General features: G+C 32.9%; 3 protein-coding genes across 3 annotated transcripts; all 3 read right to left on the reverse strand.

Annotated features, from left to right (window-relative positions):
• Positions 1-700: 700 nt before the first annotated feature.
• LOC11411156 (40S ribosomal protein S15-4) lies at positions 701-2580 on the reverse strand. Its single transcript, XM_003630879.4, has 3 exons — positions 2459-2580; positions 2164-2376; positions 701-1210 (listed from the first exon to the last, which is right to left on the reverse strand). Exons 1-3 carry the CDS (start codon positions 2459-2461, stop codon positions 962-964), a joined length of 465 nt encoding a protein of 154 aa, XP_003630927.1. The 5' UTR covers positions 2462-2580; the 3' UTR covers positions 701-961.
• A 1910-nt stretch (positions 2581-4490) lies between these two features.
• Positions 4491-9536, reverse strand: LOC11410133 (protein XAP5 CIRCADIAN TIMEKEEPER). The gene is made up of 11 exons (XM_003630880.4): positions 9381-9536; positions 7890-8109; positions 7724-7789; positions 7371-7636; positions 7185-7261; positions 6941-7002; positions 6707-6838; positions 6526-6579; positions 5371-5436; positions 5132-5206; positions 4491-4936 (listed from the first exon to the last, which is right to left on the reverse strand). Exons 2-11 carry the CDS (start codon positions 8058-8060, stop codon positions 4886-4888), a joined length of 1020 nt encoding a protein of 339 aa, XP_003630928.1. The 5' UTR covers positions 8061-8109; positions 9381-9536; the 3' UTR covers positions 4491-4885.
• Positions 9537-16107: 6571 nt separating this feature from the next.
• LOC11412895 (nudix hydrolase 18, mitochondrial) lies at positions 16108-17578 on the reverse strand. Its single transcript, XM_003630882.4, has 5 exons — positions 17392-17578; positions 17077-17182; positions 16865-16948; positions 16641-16769; positions 16108-16519 (listed from the first exon to the last, which is right to left on the reverse strand). Exons 1-5 carry the CDS (start codon positions 17463-17465, stop codon positions 16418-16420), a joined length of 495 nt encoding a protein of 164 aa, XP_003630930.1. The 5' UTR covers positions 17466-17578; the 3' UTR covers positions 16108-16417.
• Positions 17579-21177: the final 3599 nt, after the last annotated feature.

Consider the following 21177-nt stretch of genomic DNA (forward strand, 5'->3'; position numbering starts at 1 on the left):
AAGCAAACAAGGTCTAATACTTATGCTCGCTAACTCTTCATTCTCGGGTGATTCTAAATGAAATTCCCAGCTCCAAATTAATGAATCGGTACATAAACATAGCCCAATTTGGAAATTGCAGGATCAGTCTTTGTGTTGGCCCATGAATGTACGACGTGTGAATGGATGATGTTATATACAACTCGTTTTAAGCGGAATTGGGGGAGAACGGTGATCAAAGTTAGTGTGGAAAAAATCTAGTGTTAAGGGTCAATGATAGAACTGTGTTTATCTAATCGTCTAAAAACATAATAGTCAAATGAAACGAATTTTGTCCAGAACTATGTTTACTTTTTATCACAATTCACAAGTAACAGATTACTATTTGTTGTGTCTAAATCTTTAAGAACACAGCAAAATGGACAACCTTCCCAAGAATGTCCCATGAAACAAAACTGCTGAAACAGCTTTCAAACAATACCCCGAGCATGTATAAAAACAACTACATGAAGCTAGTAAAATCATTTTTAAGTGTGTAAGTTAGGATCATGTTATGATTCCAACTAGAAGTTCAATAGATACCTCACAGAATGATCCAAACATGACTAATATTAGACAGGGTATGGACATGAACCAAGTTAATAACTATTTGTTAAATAGTTGTTAAACCACTAACAGCTTACCAAACCCAACAAATGTGTGTTTCTCTCGATACATCAAATTTGTAAAATAACTATTTAGACATCCTTGCATAAAACCTTAAACATCTTACATTAAGCAGTTAAGAGAAGATAATAAACTCAAACAAACCAAAGCATACTTCGGTCATTATGTAATTAAGTCAATGGCAAAACATTGTTATACAACTACCATGAAATCAAAATAAAATTGCACTAAACATAACATAAGAAACAAAATCATCTTGGGTTTTTCCTTCAAAATAAACTGCAAAGTACATGTCTGATCTCCCAAACAAGGTAATTCACTTGAGAGGAATGAACCTGGAGGAGTGAGTAGCACCAATACCAGGTCTACCGTGCTTAACAGGCTTGTATGAAATTGAGAATTCAGCAAGGTAATGACCGATCATCTCAGGTTTGATTTCAACCTGGTTAAAGGTCTTCCCATTGTACACTCCAATAATGCTCCCAATCATCTCAGGTACAATGATCATGTTACGAAGATGGGTCCTAACAGGTTCTGGCTTCTCACCAGGTGGTGCCTCCCTTTTCTACAACCAATTCACAAAATTATAACAATATGACTCAGCCAGCATTCCAGTACAAAAGATAGTAAGGGTCGAGCAATTAAGTCCCTCAAATTCACAAAGTAGTCCTTTAAAATAAAAAAACCACCAATCAATTTAGTCCCTGTATCTATATATCTCTATTCAGTTAACATTCATCAAAATCAATAAATGCTTAGATATTAACTTAACTAGTCTCTTGGTGCATTAGACGCATATAAAACCTTTAAAATGGTAGTGCTAAATTTAGAGCAAAAAAAAGTGACTCATATTGTTCAAATTAAGGTACTTAAGTGCTAATTTGCAAATATAAAGGCCTACAGTGAAATTTTGAAAATTCGAGTAATCACTAAAATTAAAGAATAACAAATTAATTAAGTTCTTCAAGCAAAATGTTACTTTAGTAAAGATCCACTAAAATCAATATAAGACTTCCATATTAACTTGAATAAGCATATAACGTTGAAAATGGTAGTGGCAACTTTGCAAAAAAAAAAAGGTGGCTGTCATTGATGATCAATTTAAGGGACTAAATTACTATTTTACAAATTAAAGGAACTAAATTGGTATGTTGTAAAGTTTGAGCAATTTAATCCCTCAATAACAATTTAGTCCCGCAATCAAAATATATCTTTAGACCGAACTCACCAAAATCAATAATCAACAAAAGACTTGAATGCTAACTTATGCTCTAGATGCAATTATTGCATCAGGACATGAAACCATTAAAATGGGGGCACTAAATTTGGACAAAATCGCAAAAATGCTAATGACTGACTTGACATTGTCCAATTTTTGGTACCAAATTGTTAGTATTTTGCAAATAAAATGGACTAAATTGAACACGCCTAAAATGCTGATCTACACGAAAATTGTTGTTTGATATTTAATTTTTCAGATAAAATAAAAGAAAGAAAGAAAGAAAAGTAGTATTGTACCGCTTTGCGAAGCTTTTTGATGAGAGCCATGGGCTTACGAGTGAGACCTCTCTGGAACCTTCTACGAGCACGAGCACTGAAGAGCTTAACAAGCTCATCAGTGGACATGTCAAGAAGTGCATCCAAATCAACTCCTCTGAAACTGAACTTCTTGAATGTTCTCTTCTTCGGTACTCCGGCGGCGGCTGCTGCTGCATCTACCTCAACGTCTGCCTGCAAAATTCAATTCCAAATTCAAAATCAAAATCAAATTCAATCGGAAATGGATGTTAGATTCTATAGGAAATCGACTCACCATTGTTGCTGCTTCGCCGGTGCTTGCTAGGGTTTTTACGATTAATTTGTCACGATGTTTCTTTCGTATTTATATGTAGGGTTTATTAAAGTTGATGATGTAACCCTGGGCCTTTCGTGTTTCCATTTCTAAGTCTATTGGGTTTTTGGTATAAGCCCAACTATCATTTTTTTTTACTAAAATTATACGCTTCTAACAAGGCTGAAACGCACCAGAAAAATATGTTCATTGACAGTTAACTAACTGCCAATGAGGTTATATTGATAAATTACTTGTGTTTTTCAACCAAACATTATGTGTGAACAACATTCTTCTTTTTTCACAAAAAATAATTTGATCAAAAAATATAGGATTTTGTTAACAAGTTACTTTTACGTAAAAAAAAGTTACTTTTTATGTAAAAAAAAAAAATATTACTTTTTAAACATTCAGTATGTTGATTGCATCATTTTCAAGATAAATTTTTCTCTTTAGACATTTTAACCCAATAGTTACCATAAAAAAACAAATCAATCAATCAATATCACCATCGTCAAATATATTCTCATAAAATCAATAAATACTTAGGTTTTCTATTCTCTGTCTCATGATGGATTCGCGAGGTTAATAAATGTGCTGACTTCTTGACCAAATAGGATTCGCATATGATGGATTCCTTTTTCAGTGGTCCTCTCCTCTTTCAGGATTAGTATACTTCTTTTTAAATTCTCTAGAAGCTCCCAACTTAAGTTTTTTATTTTCCACACTTTAAAGTCCAGAGCTTAGCCACAACTTCAATAAACTTAAAGGTCGTTTGTTTCACGATTGAATATTTTATGCAAAAAATAATGGATATCTATTCTTGGGGTGTTTTTTTAAAAATGTGTTTGGCTAATAATTTTCACATTCTTGAGAATTATTTGTAAGGATAGGTATATGAGTTGTTTCAATCATATTAGTATTATTCTCAGGGATATTATATATTCACCTTGAGGATAAAATCGTGTGTAAATGAAAGTTTTTTTTTTTTTTTTTTTATAAAAATGAAAGTTATTTGATTACTTAGAATGTTGGACCTTTTTTTTCTTTTTCATAAATGTGAATTATTATTTTTAGTCAAGATAAATAAATGTGAATGTCGTTTAATTCCTAGCAGTTAAGTATTTAATTTGAAGGAAATGTTAATTTATGGTCTTGAAGCATAAGTTAAGAAGACAAATGTAGAAGGTTTTTCTTGGAACTTGTGCATTCAATGTCTTAAAAATTGCAAAAGTTATACTTTTAATATAAAATTTATTTTTAATTTCCATTTTAAACTCCTTAACTTGTACCCTTAGGGCTTAACTTGTGCCCTTATGGCACAAGTTAACATGATCCTTAATTTTATTTCCTCAAAAAAGTATTTAATTTTTTAAAAAACGTAGAAATCTATACTTGTAACATCTATATTCCTGAAAGCAATTTTTCCAAGTCCCAAAAAAAAACCGCCTTAGTCACAATTAATTTTGCCCTCATTCTTCAATTTGTCCTTGTAATATTCATTATTACTCTATTTCTTAAAGAAATCAATGAGTCCATTAGATTGAATAGAGAATAAAAACAGAGAACTGATTATTTTTTAAAAACATAATGATGGTGGAACATAAGCACTCTAATTTTGTGTTCGTCGCCCTTCAAACAAAATCCTGAATCCCAACTCAACTAGAATCAAAGATGGAAAAAACAACTCCTAGTATTGAAACACAAACCAAATTAAGATTAGAAAAGCCGAAAGAGTCTAGTTAAAACTCATTTGTGCTATAATTTTATGAGTCGCCCTGATACAATATACAAAATCGTAATTTTACTTTATCTTTGTTGTTTGCTCAATGAATACTCCCTCCAGTCACAATTATAAGCAAAAAATGATTTTTTAAATACATTGAATAATTAATGTATTTGGTCACATTTATGGGTTAGATACATTAATTATTGGATGTACCTAAAAAGTTGTTTTTTTGCTTATAAATATGACTGGAGGGAGTATTTTGCTTGTTTCTAGAAGTGGGTGGAATAGGATGAACCATCAAAGCTCACACTAAAGATGGAACAAATTCTATAATTTAGAGGAAATAAGATAAAATCTACAACGCAATCAGAACAAAAAAAAAAAAAAAAAATTCCCAGCAGGTATCCCTTAACCTTGTCAGTGCATCTAAAAGTCTGAAAATTTTAGATGCTCGGTCTGTCAGATTTCCAAAGATGTAAAAATAAATCTGACTAATTGTACAAGTTTGTACAATGAATTGTAGCAATAAAGACCACTCATTCTAACACTGGAATGACTATTACTAATTATATTAAACCAACACTGTCAAGATGGGAATGGAGGCATAATCAGCTCAGCTGATGATCAGATTGAAACTCAGAAGCAGCAAAATCCAAGTTGTATTACTTGGCAGCAAAAGTTTAATCCCCATGGATTGTATAACGTTCCCATTTCTTTGTTGGATCATAAATCTGTGATAGACAATGAAAACAATTGTAGTCAGAATCAAAAGCTGTGTATTTAGCTGCTACTACATCGAATCTGAGCATATTGTCATAATAATTACGGATAAAAAATCTGTACAAATACAGCACAACATTACAACTAAGATGAAGGTCAGCATATGAACTATGCAAACAGAAGAGGGGAAGAGAGAAACTAAGTACCTCCCATCTTGAAGCGGGAAATATATGCTTGTTCTTCTCATACCAGTGTCTTTCTACAACTTTTCCAGCATGAGACTGTTGATTGAGATACAAATAACATACTAAGATAGTTAATAGCAAAATGACTTCAAACAAGTTTACAAAAACACGCAGAGACAAACATGAATTTGTCTTGTTTTCACTATCTTACAAACTTGAATTTCAAAAAAGTGATCGCAATGACTCGGTAGAAAATGTACCTCGTCCTTCTCTATAGTGGCATCAGCAATTGTACGTACATCTTCATGCACATCAAAATGAAAAAGCTGTATAGACATAACAAATAGTAAGGTTAATTCACCGCAAATCATTAAAGGATAATCAGCAAACACATCAAAGTTCATGATGGCCTGTGAATGATATTTTATGTCTGAGATACTGCGGTGGAGATGGAATTTAATGTTTTAGCAGCAGCCATGTAAACACCGTTGGCAACATCAACACAATAGAGATTACATACTAAAAGTAAAACCACGAGTTTTCACCCAAAAAAATTAGTGTTGAAGACACTTCTACATCTTGTAGAAGTGTCTTTAACACTAAAACATTGCTGTGGTTATCAGCGAAGGAATAACAGCTTGGTTAAAAGAACTGAAATAGTCATTTAGACCAAGAAGAATTAATTCATTACTGCGATGAATTATTATCATTTAACTATTCCTCCCTTACCTAGAATTCATAAACCCTTGGAAGTAGAAAAATTAGTTTATTAACTAAGATAGGCACTACTTCAAATCTCAACTCTGCATCGTACCTTCCACTAATTTATATATGATTTTTTTTTAAGAGTAATTTATATATGATTTGTCACAGCTCTCTTATTCGTTCACTCATTTCTGTAGTTGATAACCTCTTTTTCATGTGTTTACAGTTTTGAATTGTGCGTAATGTACAAAGAAATTAACCCTAACAGCAGAAAATAAAAGAGATGTGATATTTGTACAACAATTTTATGACAACTCTCTCTCTCTCTCTGTCTCTCTCTCATTGTGCTCTTACTCTCTTTGTCTCTATTGCTTTGGTTTTCGTGCCGATACGTACATTTCGTTGTATATCATTGGTTTTCTAAGTTGTCCAAAAAATGTTTATTCAAATAACATATCTCAAATAGAAATATAGTTCTACTGTTCTCTTTTCTCAATTTAAGAACCACTTACAAGGGAAGAACTAGAGATTTTTTTGTAGTGTAGCCAAAAAACAAAGCATGTTAATTAGGTTGTGAGGGAGTTATATATGTTCTCATTCAAAAGGAATATAATACGTTATACGTGTGAATGTATTGTTTTCAGAAAATTTTGGATGCACAACTTCGGAAATAAAATAAACATAATAATTTCAAGATAAAAGAAACCTACCGGTCCACTTTTGCCCCTCGCTTTGTTCACAATTAGATCATAGAAGCTGTGTTGCTGTAATATGCACGGAAACAGGTAAATAACAGATATGAATGAATCAAAAAACGAAATGGGCACACGCCCACACAAACACAGATGTGCATAGATTAGCTGAAACTAAAAACAAATCTGGTCTTCGTACATGAGGAATGATAAGGTCTTCTTTCACATAAAGCAAATTTTCTACCGAGGTTGTTCGAATCTCTCGGAACTCAGGAGCAAGTTGCTGTTGGATTGCTCGAAGAAACTCTCCGATGGTGTCACCCTTGCGTACCTGAATTACAAAATGATAAAGACACGAGGATGTAATATTATATAGCAAACATAAACTTACTTAGGAATCAAATGTAAGTTGAAGCACATGGCCTTCACTTACCTGGATGACACGCCTATGGCCAGTTCCATCCCAATAGCTGTATGTGATTTGAAGAGGCTCATCTGAAGCCCAGGAACAATATATTAATGAATAAACAAGAGTTAAGAATCAATTAAGCGTGCAGAAGAAGCAATTACACCTAATTCCTTCCCTAAGAAAACATATTCCACAAGCTATGCTTTTCAACCTTTTATCCTTTTTCGAAAGAAATTATAAACTACCATTATACAGCAGGCAGACTTACTTCGAATTTGGTCCTGCTCACGGAGCCACTGTTTGCGCAGCCTTTCACGTTCAGCTTGCTCCTCAGCCTCTCGCTCACTGAACAAAATCCTCAGCACTCCTATGCCCAAACGTTAGACACGCAGACAAAACAGCAAATAAAGGTAAAGGGGACAATGTATTGAAGATAGAAGAAAGGGTGACGCACCTGTCAGGTAGAAAACTAGTTTCAACAGTGGGGTCTTTACCAAGCTTGCCACACCGTACTCCTCCATTTGTTTCTATATTATTACTTTGATGTGGCTCCTCCTCTTCCTGAGCGTCATTGTCTATATCCTCGGAAAATGATAGTCTCGAATTTCCCTTAATCTTCCTCTTTTTTCGTTTTTGTAATTGAAGCTCCTCCTCCTCTTGTATTTGCTTCTGAAGCTTCTCCTTCTCTTCCTCCTCTATTTTACTCTGAATATTAACCCTCTGCATATTCAAATTCATAATTCCTATTAGTATGGACATATGAATGAATTGAATAGGTTAGGGATAATGATAATAATATATAGATACCTTCTCAACATACTCTTCACGGGTGACAAGTCCAACAGTTTCTTTCTTAAAAGCAGTTTCAAGAATCTGAAACGACGAAATTGAATAAGGAGATTAGTTAGTTAGGATTGTGATAAAGAAAATTGAAAGAAAGAAAGAAAAAGAAAAAAAGAATGTGGTATGTAACCTCGGAAGTGCTGGAGCCGAATTGGAGGAGACCCGGTTGGCCATTGGAGGTGGCAGACTTGCTTTTCAGCTCTTGGATTTTCCGACGTTCAGCTTCTCTCTGTTTCTCTAGCCGTCGGATCCGAACTGCATCTTGGGCGGTGCCCACATATCCATCTCCCATACCCGACATCTCCCTTGCTCTCTTTTTCTCTTCAGATAAAAAATATGCAACCTGCTGTCTGTGATTGTGAAGAAGGATTATGAGTATTTCAACTGTAAATATGGGCTTGTCCCCCCAATTCAACCTTGGCCCGTATGGATCTTGGCCAAAAAGCCCAAAAGGACAAGCATGTGTTCAGATTCCAGACCAGACACGGCAAGTAGATGTAGATATCTAAAATCCTTAACTTCAATTGAGTTAAGGTTTTTGCGTGTGTGTTTAGCAATTTAGGGGATTTAACTTAATTTTGGAGTTTTCTACTTTTCTCCTTCACAAAACTGTTTGGGTTTGCTAAATTTCAGATATGGGAGTGGGAATAAAAAATTTCAATATGTTGCTTAGGGTGTCTGATTTAATAATTAGTACATAATTTAGTACTATCAATCACTAAATTGCAGAAATTATGTCTATTAAAACTACCGAATTGTGTAAAAAAAAAAAATAGAGACCACTAGACACATGTAGTTTAATCCCTGATTGAATAGCCTGGTTACAGTTATTTAGTCCATTCCATAAGCTTAGCAACATACATTATATAAACTGCTCAAAGTAGTACACACATACAATTCGTTAAGAAATTGACATTTTTGTCATACTCCAACACCAGATGTATTAGGATCCAATATGAGAGAGTGTTGTAAGTAATTAGTAGGTAGTTCATTAGGATTAAGTAGAGTATTACTAAGTGGCCCATTAGGATTAAATAATAAGAGGTCCATTAGGGTTAAATACTAAAGGGGAACTCTTAGAAGTTGACAGAATAAGTTTCTGCTTAGGGCCAGAGCAGGATTCCTCTCTGATATGTGTTGGAGATTTGTTATAGATGTAGGTAGAGAAACCTGTCAACAACTATTTTCATTCATGTCAATAAATTTTGTTTAACTACCATCTGTTTCATCTTCATTCTTTTGCTGTGTTACTGTGGTGATCCTATCAAGATGTTTGTTCTTATGGCGCACTATTCCTACTCAAAACAACTAATAGCTGAATATTATATTTGTGATTTGAAGCTTGATGCTCCATACACTTGATATCCCCGTCAAATGAAAACATGATTAATATTTATATATAACAAACAAGAAATAGAACACAATTTTTATCAAAAACAATAATACAATTTCACCACGATAAAATGCAAAAACTACAGAACCGTTACTACTACTTCACATAACCAAAGGTCGAAAACAAAAAGGATCCTCTGATAGCAACAAGTTGTTTATCTTCAGTAACAAACAAACACATATTCAATTGTAAAGACATCGTTGGAAAAAGATTCAAAACAATTGTTACCTGCGATTCTGTGAACCGAGAACGACGGCAGCCGAGGGCGGGAGCGCGTAGGGAGAGAGTTAGGGTTCGATGCTTTCAGATTTGATTTTTTTTTCTCCTCGGGTTTTTCAAATCTTTTCTTTAAAAATGACAGAATGATAAAAAAAAAAGACAGATATTTAGAAGGAAAAAACCGGGTCACCGTCTTTACGGGTAAGTCACAAATGTGACATCAACATGGACCTCAACTGATTCAATTATCTTTTTGGTACATTGCAACCAGTGGTGTTCAAAATCGAACCAATTTAATAGAAAAATCGCAAATCGAACCAACCCAAGCTGAAACTGCAAAAATCTTTATTGATTTGAATGTATTCATATCACTTTTTTACTCAACCGTATGATTTGGTTTGGTTTGCGGTTTTCATTTTACCAATCGTAGCAAACCATACCAAACCGCAATATAATCTATACCTATTAATAAAGGCAAAACATGAGTTTGGTGTTGCCTTTCTTTTAAATCCCAAAATGCCCCTGATGGCAGTTATTAAAAAAAAAAGTCCGCCTTACACACTAATGATCACACTCACAATGGTGATTATTAAAAAAAAAAATTACTAAAGAAATGGAAGGAGGTTACCATATTTTAAAAATCAAAATGCACCTGCTCCTTCAACAAAGTCGGTTACCTTTTGATCCCCTAAAAAAATATCAATTGATTGAATAACTCTCTCATTTCTAAACAAATTCCAGAAACAGGGGGACGACTCAGAAACCATCTATGAGAGAAAGAGAGTGAGATGAATTTAAGTTTTTCTACTTTGCAGGTTTACAATTTTTGTTTCAACTTCAATTTGTTCCTTTTTTTTTCATAAGAAGTTGCCTTCATTATCTTATCATCACGTGAACATATTTGACCGCCAAAAAGTATGGTTTTTAGGTTTGGAGTAGATAGGATTTATGAAATTATGATTATGATCACTTGAATTTATAAAACTAAATGTTATGTGTCCTCTATTTGCATAGCAACATTTTTTCCCGTGTGTTTTAAAATCAATATAAATAATATATTCAATTAAATCACTCCAGCACCTACATTTTATGATGTCTTATGCATGATATGTGAATCAGATGAATATTTGCAAAAACTACTTACAGTTTGAGAATAAGAAAGATAAACAATTGTACTAAAAAAGCTTCTTTGTGATTAAATGCTTCTTTCATGCAATAGAGACACTTTGATGTCAAACATATATATCACGAGTTTAGAAGACTCAAGACTATACTCATCATTGACTATTGAGTTATAATATTACCAGTTATAATTCAAAGTATAAAATTAGCAGTTTTTATTCTTCATGATATTTCTTTTTTTAGATTTGACAATTATATATTTTCTAATTTACGATGGATATTTATCGTTCCCTTCGAGTATGTTTTTCATATTTTATGTTTTTGAGAGAATTAATTTTTCATATTAAGGAATTTTAATCTATATCTTTATCCATACACTATAACAAAAGGATGTGGACCTTTGATTTTGATTTTTATCATTCCAATTTCATCCTTACCAAGTGATCTGTTTTACACTTGGTTTTGTAGAGACGGAGAAAAGATGAAGAAATAGGAAAGGAGGGGAGCATCAAGGCCACATTTTTCATCAGCAACTTTATTGATAGAGAAGTCGAGACATTTCGGTAACTTTGAAGAAGTCACAAAGTAGTCGGTGCGATGGGGGACAAGTTTTTAACCAGGAGATGATGGTGGACGTGCTATGCTAACGTAGAGATGAGAAAACTAATTTACTATTCTTTCTTCTCTATTTCAGGAAAGGTATATTCTGCTCTTCTTTCAATATGTAAATATTTTTGTTTGGGTTACATTTTGTTTATGTTTTTATTTGTTTTATTAGTGCTTGTTAATTTTTTATATATAAAAAGTTTTTACTAAACATGTCTCATCCTATCAAAAACAAGTTTATAAGTTAGCTTATTTGTGTTACCAAACACAACATTAGTCTTGAAGAGGTCAAGGTTAACCTATTAATAAAGGCAAAACATGAGTTTGGTGTAGCCTTTTTTTGTAAATTCCAAAATGCCCTTGATGGCAATGAGTGTGTGTTGTTATAGGCAAAATACCCACGTAGAGTGTATCACCTGTAAATAAAACTTCTAAAACAACACATTTCGACCCACAAATCATTTGACCTTCCAAATACTTGCTAACCAAACCATCCTCCAAATTATGCACCCAATATTGGTTCGAAGTATATAACATGAAACCTGCCAAGATAGTGTAAAAACATGAACTTTGGAGAGTTTAATACAATTTAGACTGTACAATCTAAATCAATCAAGTACATAATTTTTTTGTGGTCCACATTGAACTGACCATTTTTATAGGCCACAACACTGATAAACTTCTATAAATTGACATGTTTAGTTCATTTGTAAATCACACTACAAAATCATGAGCAAATATCCAATAGATATAAACACCAAGCTAATTGCAATTAGGAGTGTTCGCGGTGCGGTTTGGTTCGGTTTTGAGTTTAAAAGTCATCCGAACCGCAAGATAAAAAAAACATGCGGTTTGGTTTGGTTCGGTTGACTTTTAAAATACAATCCGAACCAAACCAAACCAAACCTATGTGGTTTGGTTGGATCAATTGGTGCGGTTTTTTCTAGACAATAAAAAAAAATTGTTTCCAACATCAAAAAGGTAAAACACAACATATTTTCAACAATGTTTTCGACAATATTTTTAATTTCATTCCACATTACATTCTCATTTTCACCAAACAACATAAACCAAATTAAAAAACGTGGACAAAAATTAAATACTAAGATTTTATCATTCTTTAAAAGTTCAAGTAGCGTATAAATACTTTTTGACATAAAAAGAAAAGAAGAAACTTAACAAGAGTAAAAAAATTGTCATTTTATAAAAGTTTTGATTGAGTTTCTACGAGTATCTGTCTAGGTGACTTAGATTATCAATATTACTTACACATGAATAGGAGGCAAGCGAGCAACAAGCTGGCCGCTGGACCTTTTTGGATGGCAAAACCAAAAAGTATGACTTAGATTTAATATTGTTTTGTGCCCGTCTGTCCGCTTTTTCTATTGCGCATACAATAATTAACCACATATTTGTTTATAATGCATAACTACTTCACAATAATTGTAAAGATATGAACAGTTAATAGTAGCATGAATTAAATCTAGTGAGATAGCAGTGTGATCCGAACCAAATTCAAGAAGGTGCGTAACTTGAATCAGAGCAAATGTATTGGAAAAGCCCTTAGTAGCCATACCACGATCAAGTTGGCTTTGAACATTCCCCATGTTCGCTACCCTTTTACGAAGTATATGGATAGCCCGTGAAACCTAAATCCAACAATATGCAATACTAATTATATCTCTTTCTATCTTCAGTTGAACATAGTTTCTTGGATTCCCTCACTTTTCTGTTCTAATAATAGTGTATCATTAAATTTTTTGAAATATATTTGTAATTCAGAAAACCAAACTAACAATGGTTTAGATAAGTTCCCAAGTGTTTTAACTTCTAGACTCATCTGAAAATCTCTATATAGCCCTTTACTCTCTGAAAAATGAAGAAAAAGAATGAAATAAAAGATTGAATACCAATATAAATTACATCATTTTTTCACACTTAAAAAAATAAAGAATGGAGGTCAGATGTATCTCACCATAATTTATGTATGATCATCGTTAGAAATCATTTTCACCATCTTCCAATTGCTCTCTTCATCTCACAAAATATAAATGATCGGTGTCGCTGTGCCAAGGGTTGGCCACCATGGTCTCTCTCTCTCTCTCTCTCTCTCTCTCTCTCTCTCTCTCTCTCTTCAATGTTGTTGTTGAAAACCCAAAGTTGATCCCTATTCACAATGAAGAAGTTAACTATGAATAGTAATCAATGTTCATAAGGATCAATATATATACGGAAATGAATAAATGAACAACCCTTGCAAAGCAAGAAATCAAAGAGAAGGCAATATGAACATGAAGTAGGGTAAAAAGTAGGTAATTGATAAAATAAAGTTTTATTTCTGAAAGCAATAATAAATTAAATCAACGTGACTTTGTAACCAAAAAAACAAATGTGATCAAGAGATGTAATGATCACTGCAGTTCAGAAAGGCCATATGGCTCCTTAAATTAGTTGACTAATTTAAAGGTATATTTGCGCACACCAAGTTAGTCAATGAAACATGGTTAGGAAATGGCTATTAAATGTATTAGCATGTATAAAACGTCGACATATACCCAGAGACATTAACATGTGAACAAAGACAATTATTTGAGAAATAACACAATTAAATATAATCATATGTATCTATATCATGTCGATCTCGAATATTGGGACGTTTCGGACACGCTAGACACACATATGATAATAAGCATTGATGCTACATAAATTAGCATTGCAATTCACCAAATGAAAATTACATTCACTTCAACTAACATGAAGGACGACATGATAATATCTTTAATGCCCCATGTGATCCCAACCTTGACCTCTTCAAGACTAATGTTGTGTTTGGTAACACAAATAAGCTAGCTTATAAACTTGTTTTTGATAGGATGAGACATGTTTAGTAAAAACTTTTTATATAAAAAAAATTAACATACACAAATAAAACAAATAAGAACATAAACAAATGTAACCCAAATAAAAATATTTACATATTGAAAGAAGAGCAGTATATACCTTTCTTGAAATAGAGAAGAAAGAACAGTAAATTAGTTTTCTCATCTCTACGTTAGCATAGCACGTCCACCGCCATCTCCTGGTTAAAAACTTGTCCCCCACTGCATCGACTACTTTGTGACTTCTTCAAAGCCACCGAAATGTCTCGACTTCTCTATCAATAAAGTTGCTGATGAAAAATGTGGCCTTGATTCTCCCCTCCTTTCCTATTTCTTCATCTTTTCTCTGTCTCTACAAAACCAAGTGTAAAACAGATCACTTGGTAAGGATGAAATTGGAATGATAAAAATCGAAATCAAAGGTCCACATCCTTTTGTTATAGTGTATAGATAAAGATATAGATTAAAATTACTTAATATGAAAAACTAATTCTCTCAAAAACATAAACTATGAAAAACACATTGGAAGGGAACGATAAATATCCATCGTAAATTAGAAAATATATAATTGTCAAATCTAAAAAAAGAAATATCATGAAGAATAAAAACTGCTAATTTTATACTTTGAATTATAATTGGTCATATTATAACTCAATGATGAGTGTAGTCTTGAGTCTTCTAAACTCGTGATATATATGTTTGATATCAAAGTGTCTCTATTGCATGAAAGAAGCATTTAATCACAAAGAAGCTTTTTTAGTACAATTGTTTATCTTTCTTATTCTCAAACTGTAAGTAGTTTTTGCAAATATCCATCTGATTCACATATCATGTAGAAGACAGCATAAAATGTTGGTGCTGGAGTGATTTAATTGAATATATTATTTATATTGATTTTAAAACATGGAAAAAAAAGTTGCTATGCAAATACAGGACACATGGCATTTAGTTTTATAAATTCAAGTGATCATAATCATAATTTCATAAATCCTATCTACTCCAAGCCTAAAAACCATACTTTTTGACGGTCAAATATGTTCACGTGATGATAAGATAATGAAGGCAACTTCTTATAAAAAAAAAAAGGAACAAATTGAAGATGAAACAAAAATTGTAAACCTGCAAAGTAGAAAAACTTAATTCATCTCACTCTCTTTCTCTCATGGATGGTTTCTGCATCGTCCCCCTATTTCTGGAATTTGTTTAGAAATGAGAGAGTTATTCCATCAATTGATATTTTTCTAGGGGATCAAATGGTAACCGACTTTGTTGAAGGAGCAGTTGCATTATGATTTTTAAAATATGGTAACCTCCTTCCATTTCTTTAGTGATTTTTTTCTTTAATAATTGCCATCGTGAGTGTGATCATTAGTGGGTAAGGCGGACTTTTTTTTTAATAACTGCCATCAAGGGCATTTTGGGATTTACAAAAAAAGGCTACACCAAACTCATGTTTTGTCTTCTTTTTTTTGGTCAAGTAGCCTAGTGACTATAGCTCACACAATTTAATTGTGGAGAAGTGGAGTGTCCGGGGTTCGAATCCCGACTCCTGTTTATAATATGCAATATCCCTACCAACTGAGCTAAGCTCACGGGGATGTCTTTATTAATAGGTATAGATGTAAATGTATTATAGTTAGTTTTTTTTTTTTTAAAGAATGTATTATAATTATTATTTTTTGAAAGAATGTATTATAATTATGTTTAATGAATAAAACGTGATGAATTATTAAATTTTGTTGTCAATTTATATTATGTCATTTTGATAAATTGAGTTGAGTTTTATCAAACTTGGTTAAACATAATTGAAATTATATAATCCAAAACACATCAAACACACTTCAAATTATAAAATTTAAACGAGGGTAAAACAATCAATTCAGAGAATGTGTGAGAAATCGTTAGGGTGGAAAAGAAATTCACATAAGTAAAATCAAATAAAATAGTGTAATTCTTTTACGTTAACTAATGAGGTATTGAATCAAAAGACAAATGAATACTTATTTATGATTTATTTTTAATATTTTATCAATTTTTCACCATTCACATATAAATACAATGTAGAAAATGCAAGTATGAGTTGTCAACTTGTCATGTTAGCAATCTCAATTTCTGTCAAAAATAAAATGTTAGCAATCTCAATGGAAGTAAAATATTTGCATTCTTTTCTAAATACATTAAGATACTTTTTTATATCATATTTATACTTGACTTGAAGTGAATTGAATTGTAGATTTTTTTAAAAGTCAAGAATGTACGTACAGTTAAAACTTATACATCATAATCAAAATTATAGTTAAAAGATTGTTAACTCTGTCTAATTCCGTTTCTCCCTAATCGATCCCCTCTATAATCTTCAATGACAGTTTCCTAACTTTAGATTGAAATTGTAAACTTTTGCTTTTTAAGAAATAAAGAATCGTCCCATGCTACATCTTTTTATTTTGTTGTTTGTGAAGAAACGAGTCTTTGAACCAATATATCTAATGCTTCCTTCATCCACCAATGCTGACAAACTTCTCTTGCTTGAGCAACAGTCATCTAATTAACAAAAAAATATTACAAAGAAAAATTAGAGAAGTTTTCAGATAAAAATGTTTTTAATCTAATTACTTATATTAAATAACATGCAAATTAAATAATTGAGTATATATAAACATACCCATATTCTTCTCCTAACATTTTTCTCAGGCCACTGATCAAGTTGCTCCTTAACAAACAAGGGGAACATGTAACCTTCATAGTATATGCCATATCTTTTGCTAATGAAATTCCACTGCCCCAATTCACACTGTCATATGAATATCAAATTAAATAATTCAGTTTCACTAGAAGAAGAAGAAAAAACAAATATTTTCATAATTATATGAAGTGTCCAATTAATACCTCAACTAATCCTGTGACTCCTGCTTCTTCAAGGGATTCTCTGCAAGCTGCTTCTTCTACAGATTCATCAAGTTCCCATCCTCCCTGTTGAGATCAATCAAATATATAGGATATGTTAATTAATATTCCAATTAATGGAATGGGGTTCCAAAAGCAAACTAATATAATGTGCGAGTAACACTGAAATTAATTAATTTAAAAAATGTGGATACCTTAGGAAACATTAGTCTCTGACTTTTCTGCGAACTAACCACTAGTACTTCCAATTCGTTGCTCCTATTACCATCTATGTCTTCTTTATATCTATAAGGTATGCATCTGCACAAACATGATCAATTATAAATATCAATATTATGAGTTAATTATTTAAATTATTTTGTCACTAATTTATGTTTTTTAATAGTGAATCGAGCTAAAGACATGATTAAATATTAATATTAACAATGAGGCATGTCACCTACCAAATATTTTTGAAACGTGAAAAATGAAGTGAATAGTGAGAAATTGAAAAAGTAAGTACTACTCACCCAACAACTTGGCGGCCACCCATGTTGTTATATCTCTGCAACTCCCTTCCAGAGCGAGATACCAAACAAACCATATCTTTATTTCAACTAACAAATTGATTGATGAATATATATATATAGAAAAGAGATCAAGTGATGATATGTTAACTAGAGAGAATATTAAGAATGAAGGATGGATATATAGAAAGAGTGGGCAAGAGGAAAGGTATATATAAATCTAATTCTAACCAGACACATACCAAACGCGTTATTGTCGCGTTCCTTGTGCTTATTAAGTATCTATCTATCTTCACATCACATGGAATATTAAAATAATAATAATGCTGATTTCTAACATGTCATTATATGGAATATAATAATGAAACGATGTTTAGATTGAGCCTTCTGTGTCGTTTCGCAAATATTTTCAATTGCCATTTTGTAAGGTCAAAATTATATACTAATTAGCAAAAGTAGTACAGTCGACACGGCTTAATATAGAAAAAATAGACTCATGATTCCAAGTTGACTCAGAAACAACACGTTTGGCCCATATGCAATGCTTCTAGCCGATGTTTATGATATATGCATAATAATTGCGTCAGCTAGATTAAAAATGAATGTCGAAATACATTCATTATCCTATTATTTTCATTAATTAAAGGGTACAATTGAAAAGAAAAAGTTATTATTATATTGGAAACTGACTTATTTTAATACGGATGAAGTATATACCAACGACTTTTTTTTTCTTCTATAAATAAATAAATCTCAATTATCTAATAAAAAACTTATTTACAAAATAAGAGCTGGAGGTGACGAAGAAGTAACAACTGGTTACCCACACCAGCTGCTGATATGGGCATGTTGGTGCAAAAAGCTTGAGCAAGTTTATCATCTACCTTTGACACAACTTGTATGAGCTCATATGCCTTTTTTCGAACACCAATGACAACCTTTTCTCTATAATTAATAAGAAACAATTCTGTAATTTCAAGAGTAGGCCTTTAATTGCAGGAAGTCCCTTAAAATCATCTTCCAAGCCTATCGGAACTTGGATTACAGCAGCACTATATATGATGTCAAGTTGGACTACTAATAAAATCAACAATTTTGGATTTAGAGTATTTAAATAGGGTTAGATAGATTTTTAGTCGCACATCATAGTTTGAATATATATATATACTGGTGGGTGGAGGATGTTTGAGTTCAAAACTCAACATCCCTGCTTCAAATATCAAATTTGATAATGTATTATTATTATTACCTGATAATCTTTCCGGTTCAAGGAAATGATAGTAGGCTGGGCAAGAGCATACAAGAATCATTCATTGGTCTCTTTATTTTCTTTTTTGAAATTAAAGGACCGTTGGTGTCTGTCTTTATTATTTATTAGTTTGGGTTGCATGCATGGTTATACTTTCAAACATGTTCCTAATCCTCTTAGGCCTACTCGGATTCTTGTAGTAGATTGGGGACAGACATCCGAATATATATTAGGAATCTGCGTGCTGTCTGTGTATAAGTTGGTCTCATCAACGATCTAACTATCCTTAACACTCCCTCTCTCACACTATCTTCATCACTGTTTCTTCTTTCTTCGCTTCCAAAACCTAATCAATCTTCTTCCCAAAGCTGCTAGCGAAGAAGCCTCATCATTATCGTCCTGGAACCGTTGCTCTTCGTGAGAGATCTGTAAGTATCAGAAGAGTACCAAACTTTTGATCCGTAAGCTTCCCTTCCAGAGTCATGCTGTTCTTGCAGTACTTCAGGAAGCAGCTGAGGCTTATCTCGTGGGATTGTTTGAGGATACCAATTTGTGTGCTATTCATGCTAAGAGGGTGACGATTATGCCCAAGGATATTCAGCTGTATCCGTGGTGAACGTGCTTAGGGTTATGAATTTGATGGTTTAGTAGTATTTTGGAATGATTTAGGGTTTATGAATTCAAGTTTCTTTAATGCGTTTTTGTAGAAGATTTTACCCTATACCCCTACAAACCCCTAAGTATGTATGCCCCTAAGAGAAGGGTGACAAACCCTAGAAACTACTTCTAATTTTCCAAATTGGTGTTGAACTTTGAATTTAAGTTTTGAATTTTCTGCTTTTTGTTTATCTCTGGATTAAAACACTTTCTCAAATTTGTTTCGATTATACTTTTCAAATTTATTTTGTTGTGGTTTGCCCCAAAATTTCTTAACCAAATCATATTCACCACTTCGTATTTTTTTTGGAATTACCTCCCACAAGCTATGAATGCAAGCATGATCAGTCAATAAATAAAAGAACTTTGATTATATGTGTTTGATTGGGAACAGAAGAAGCATCAAAACTTTTGACATAGAAATTGGACTAATTCAATTTCAAACGGTGATGTATTTGTAGCATAGAAATTGATTTTGGTTTTATCCGCTGAAGATCCACACCCCAACTTCTCCCTCTTATTATGAACAGGGAAGCTTGAAAACAAATGTGTGGAACAATGAAAAAAATAAATGGTAAAATTGGTAGTTTTTTTAAAATGTTGGGGTGAGGGTATAAATGTAGGGGTATCGGGTAAAATTTCCATTTTTGTATAGTTTTGAACCTATATATACTATATATAAGGTTCATCTTAGGGTGGCATTTAAGGTGGGTGAGGTGAATCCTTTCCCATGATGGTGCAGTTTATTTTACACCATTGATATATTATTTTATTTATTCAATGGTCTAGATTTAGAACTGGTTACCTGCTAACAACTTTTTGGCATTGCTCACAAAATAAAAAAAAAGACCCTACACTTAATTGTTTATACATATAAATGCTTTTGTTTATACTGTGTATTGGCTGTTTTATCGGGTGATAATTCACCAATGGACCATATGAATGTTGTTCATTTGCAGCAATCAAATTGCTACCGCATATAATGATGCCATTGAGCACCGTCGTCCCTTCACAATGCCGCCACGTAATTCCGATGAGTCAAAACATAACCCAACAACAGGCATGGAAATGTTGCCTAAAATAACTATCCAAACAAAACATAAGGAAAATACCAAGATCTAACAACCTTGTACCGTCACATGCCCGGTTCATCATTCTTCCGACCACACTCACCTTCCCTGTCATTCTCACAAATCATGTGCCCTCTCTCTCTCTCTCTCTCTCTCTCTCTCTCTCTCTCTCTCTCTCTCTCTCTCTCTCTCTCTCTCTCTCTCTCTCTCTCTCTCTCTCTCTCTCTCTCTCTCTCTCTCTCTCTCTCTCTCTCTCTCTCTCTCTCTCTCTCTCTCTCTCTCTCTCTCTCGGAATCCAGGTCTTCTCACACGTCCTCAGAACCGGGTCGCAACCCGACCCGTATACTCTCTCCCTACCTCATCTGGACTGAAAATTCCATAAACTTAATTGTCTTTCGCTTAATGCGCCGGGAACACTGGTTTTTAGTTAGTTAATAACAAGTAAATGCTAAATTCGGTTTTGAAGAGAAAATTGAACCTATCTTTTTATTTTTTAACAAAAAAAATTGAACCCACTTAGGGATTGAAATTTGTGTGACTATGATGGTGAGGCAAAGGGAGGTGGCCAGCGGCGGACTAGTGTGATATGATAATAGCGGTGCAGATTTTTTCTGACTGCTAAGCTAATGAGGAGGTGCATTAGAAATAATTTTTGGCAAAAAGGTGTATTAGAAATAATTGATAACCATTAAAATATTGTTATGTCATTTGATAACAAAAAAACCCATTTTTTTACCAACAAGTTGCAACAGCCAGCTGCCAGGAAAAAGGCAAGTTGTGCATCATGGGAAAGGATTCATCTCACCCACCCTA

This window comes from Medicago truncatula, chromosome 8, assembly GCF_003473485.1.
Source record: "Medicago truncatula cultivar Jemalong A17 chromosome 8, MtrunA17r5.0-ANR, whole genome shotgun sequence".
NCBI classification, from domain to species: domain Eukaryota; kingdom Viridiplantae; phylum Streptophyta; class Magnoliopsida; order Fabales; family Fabaceae; genus Medicago; species Medicago truncatula.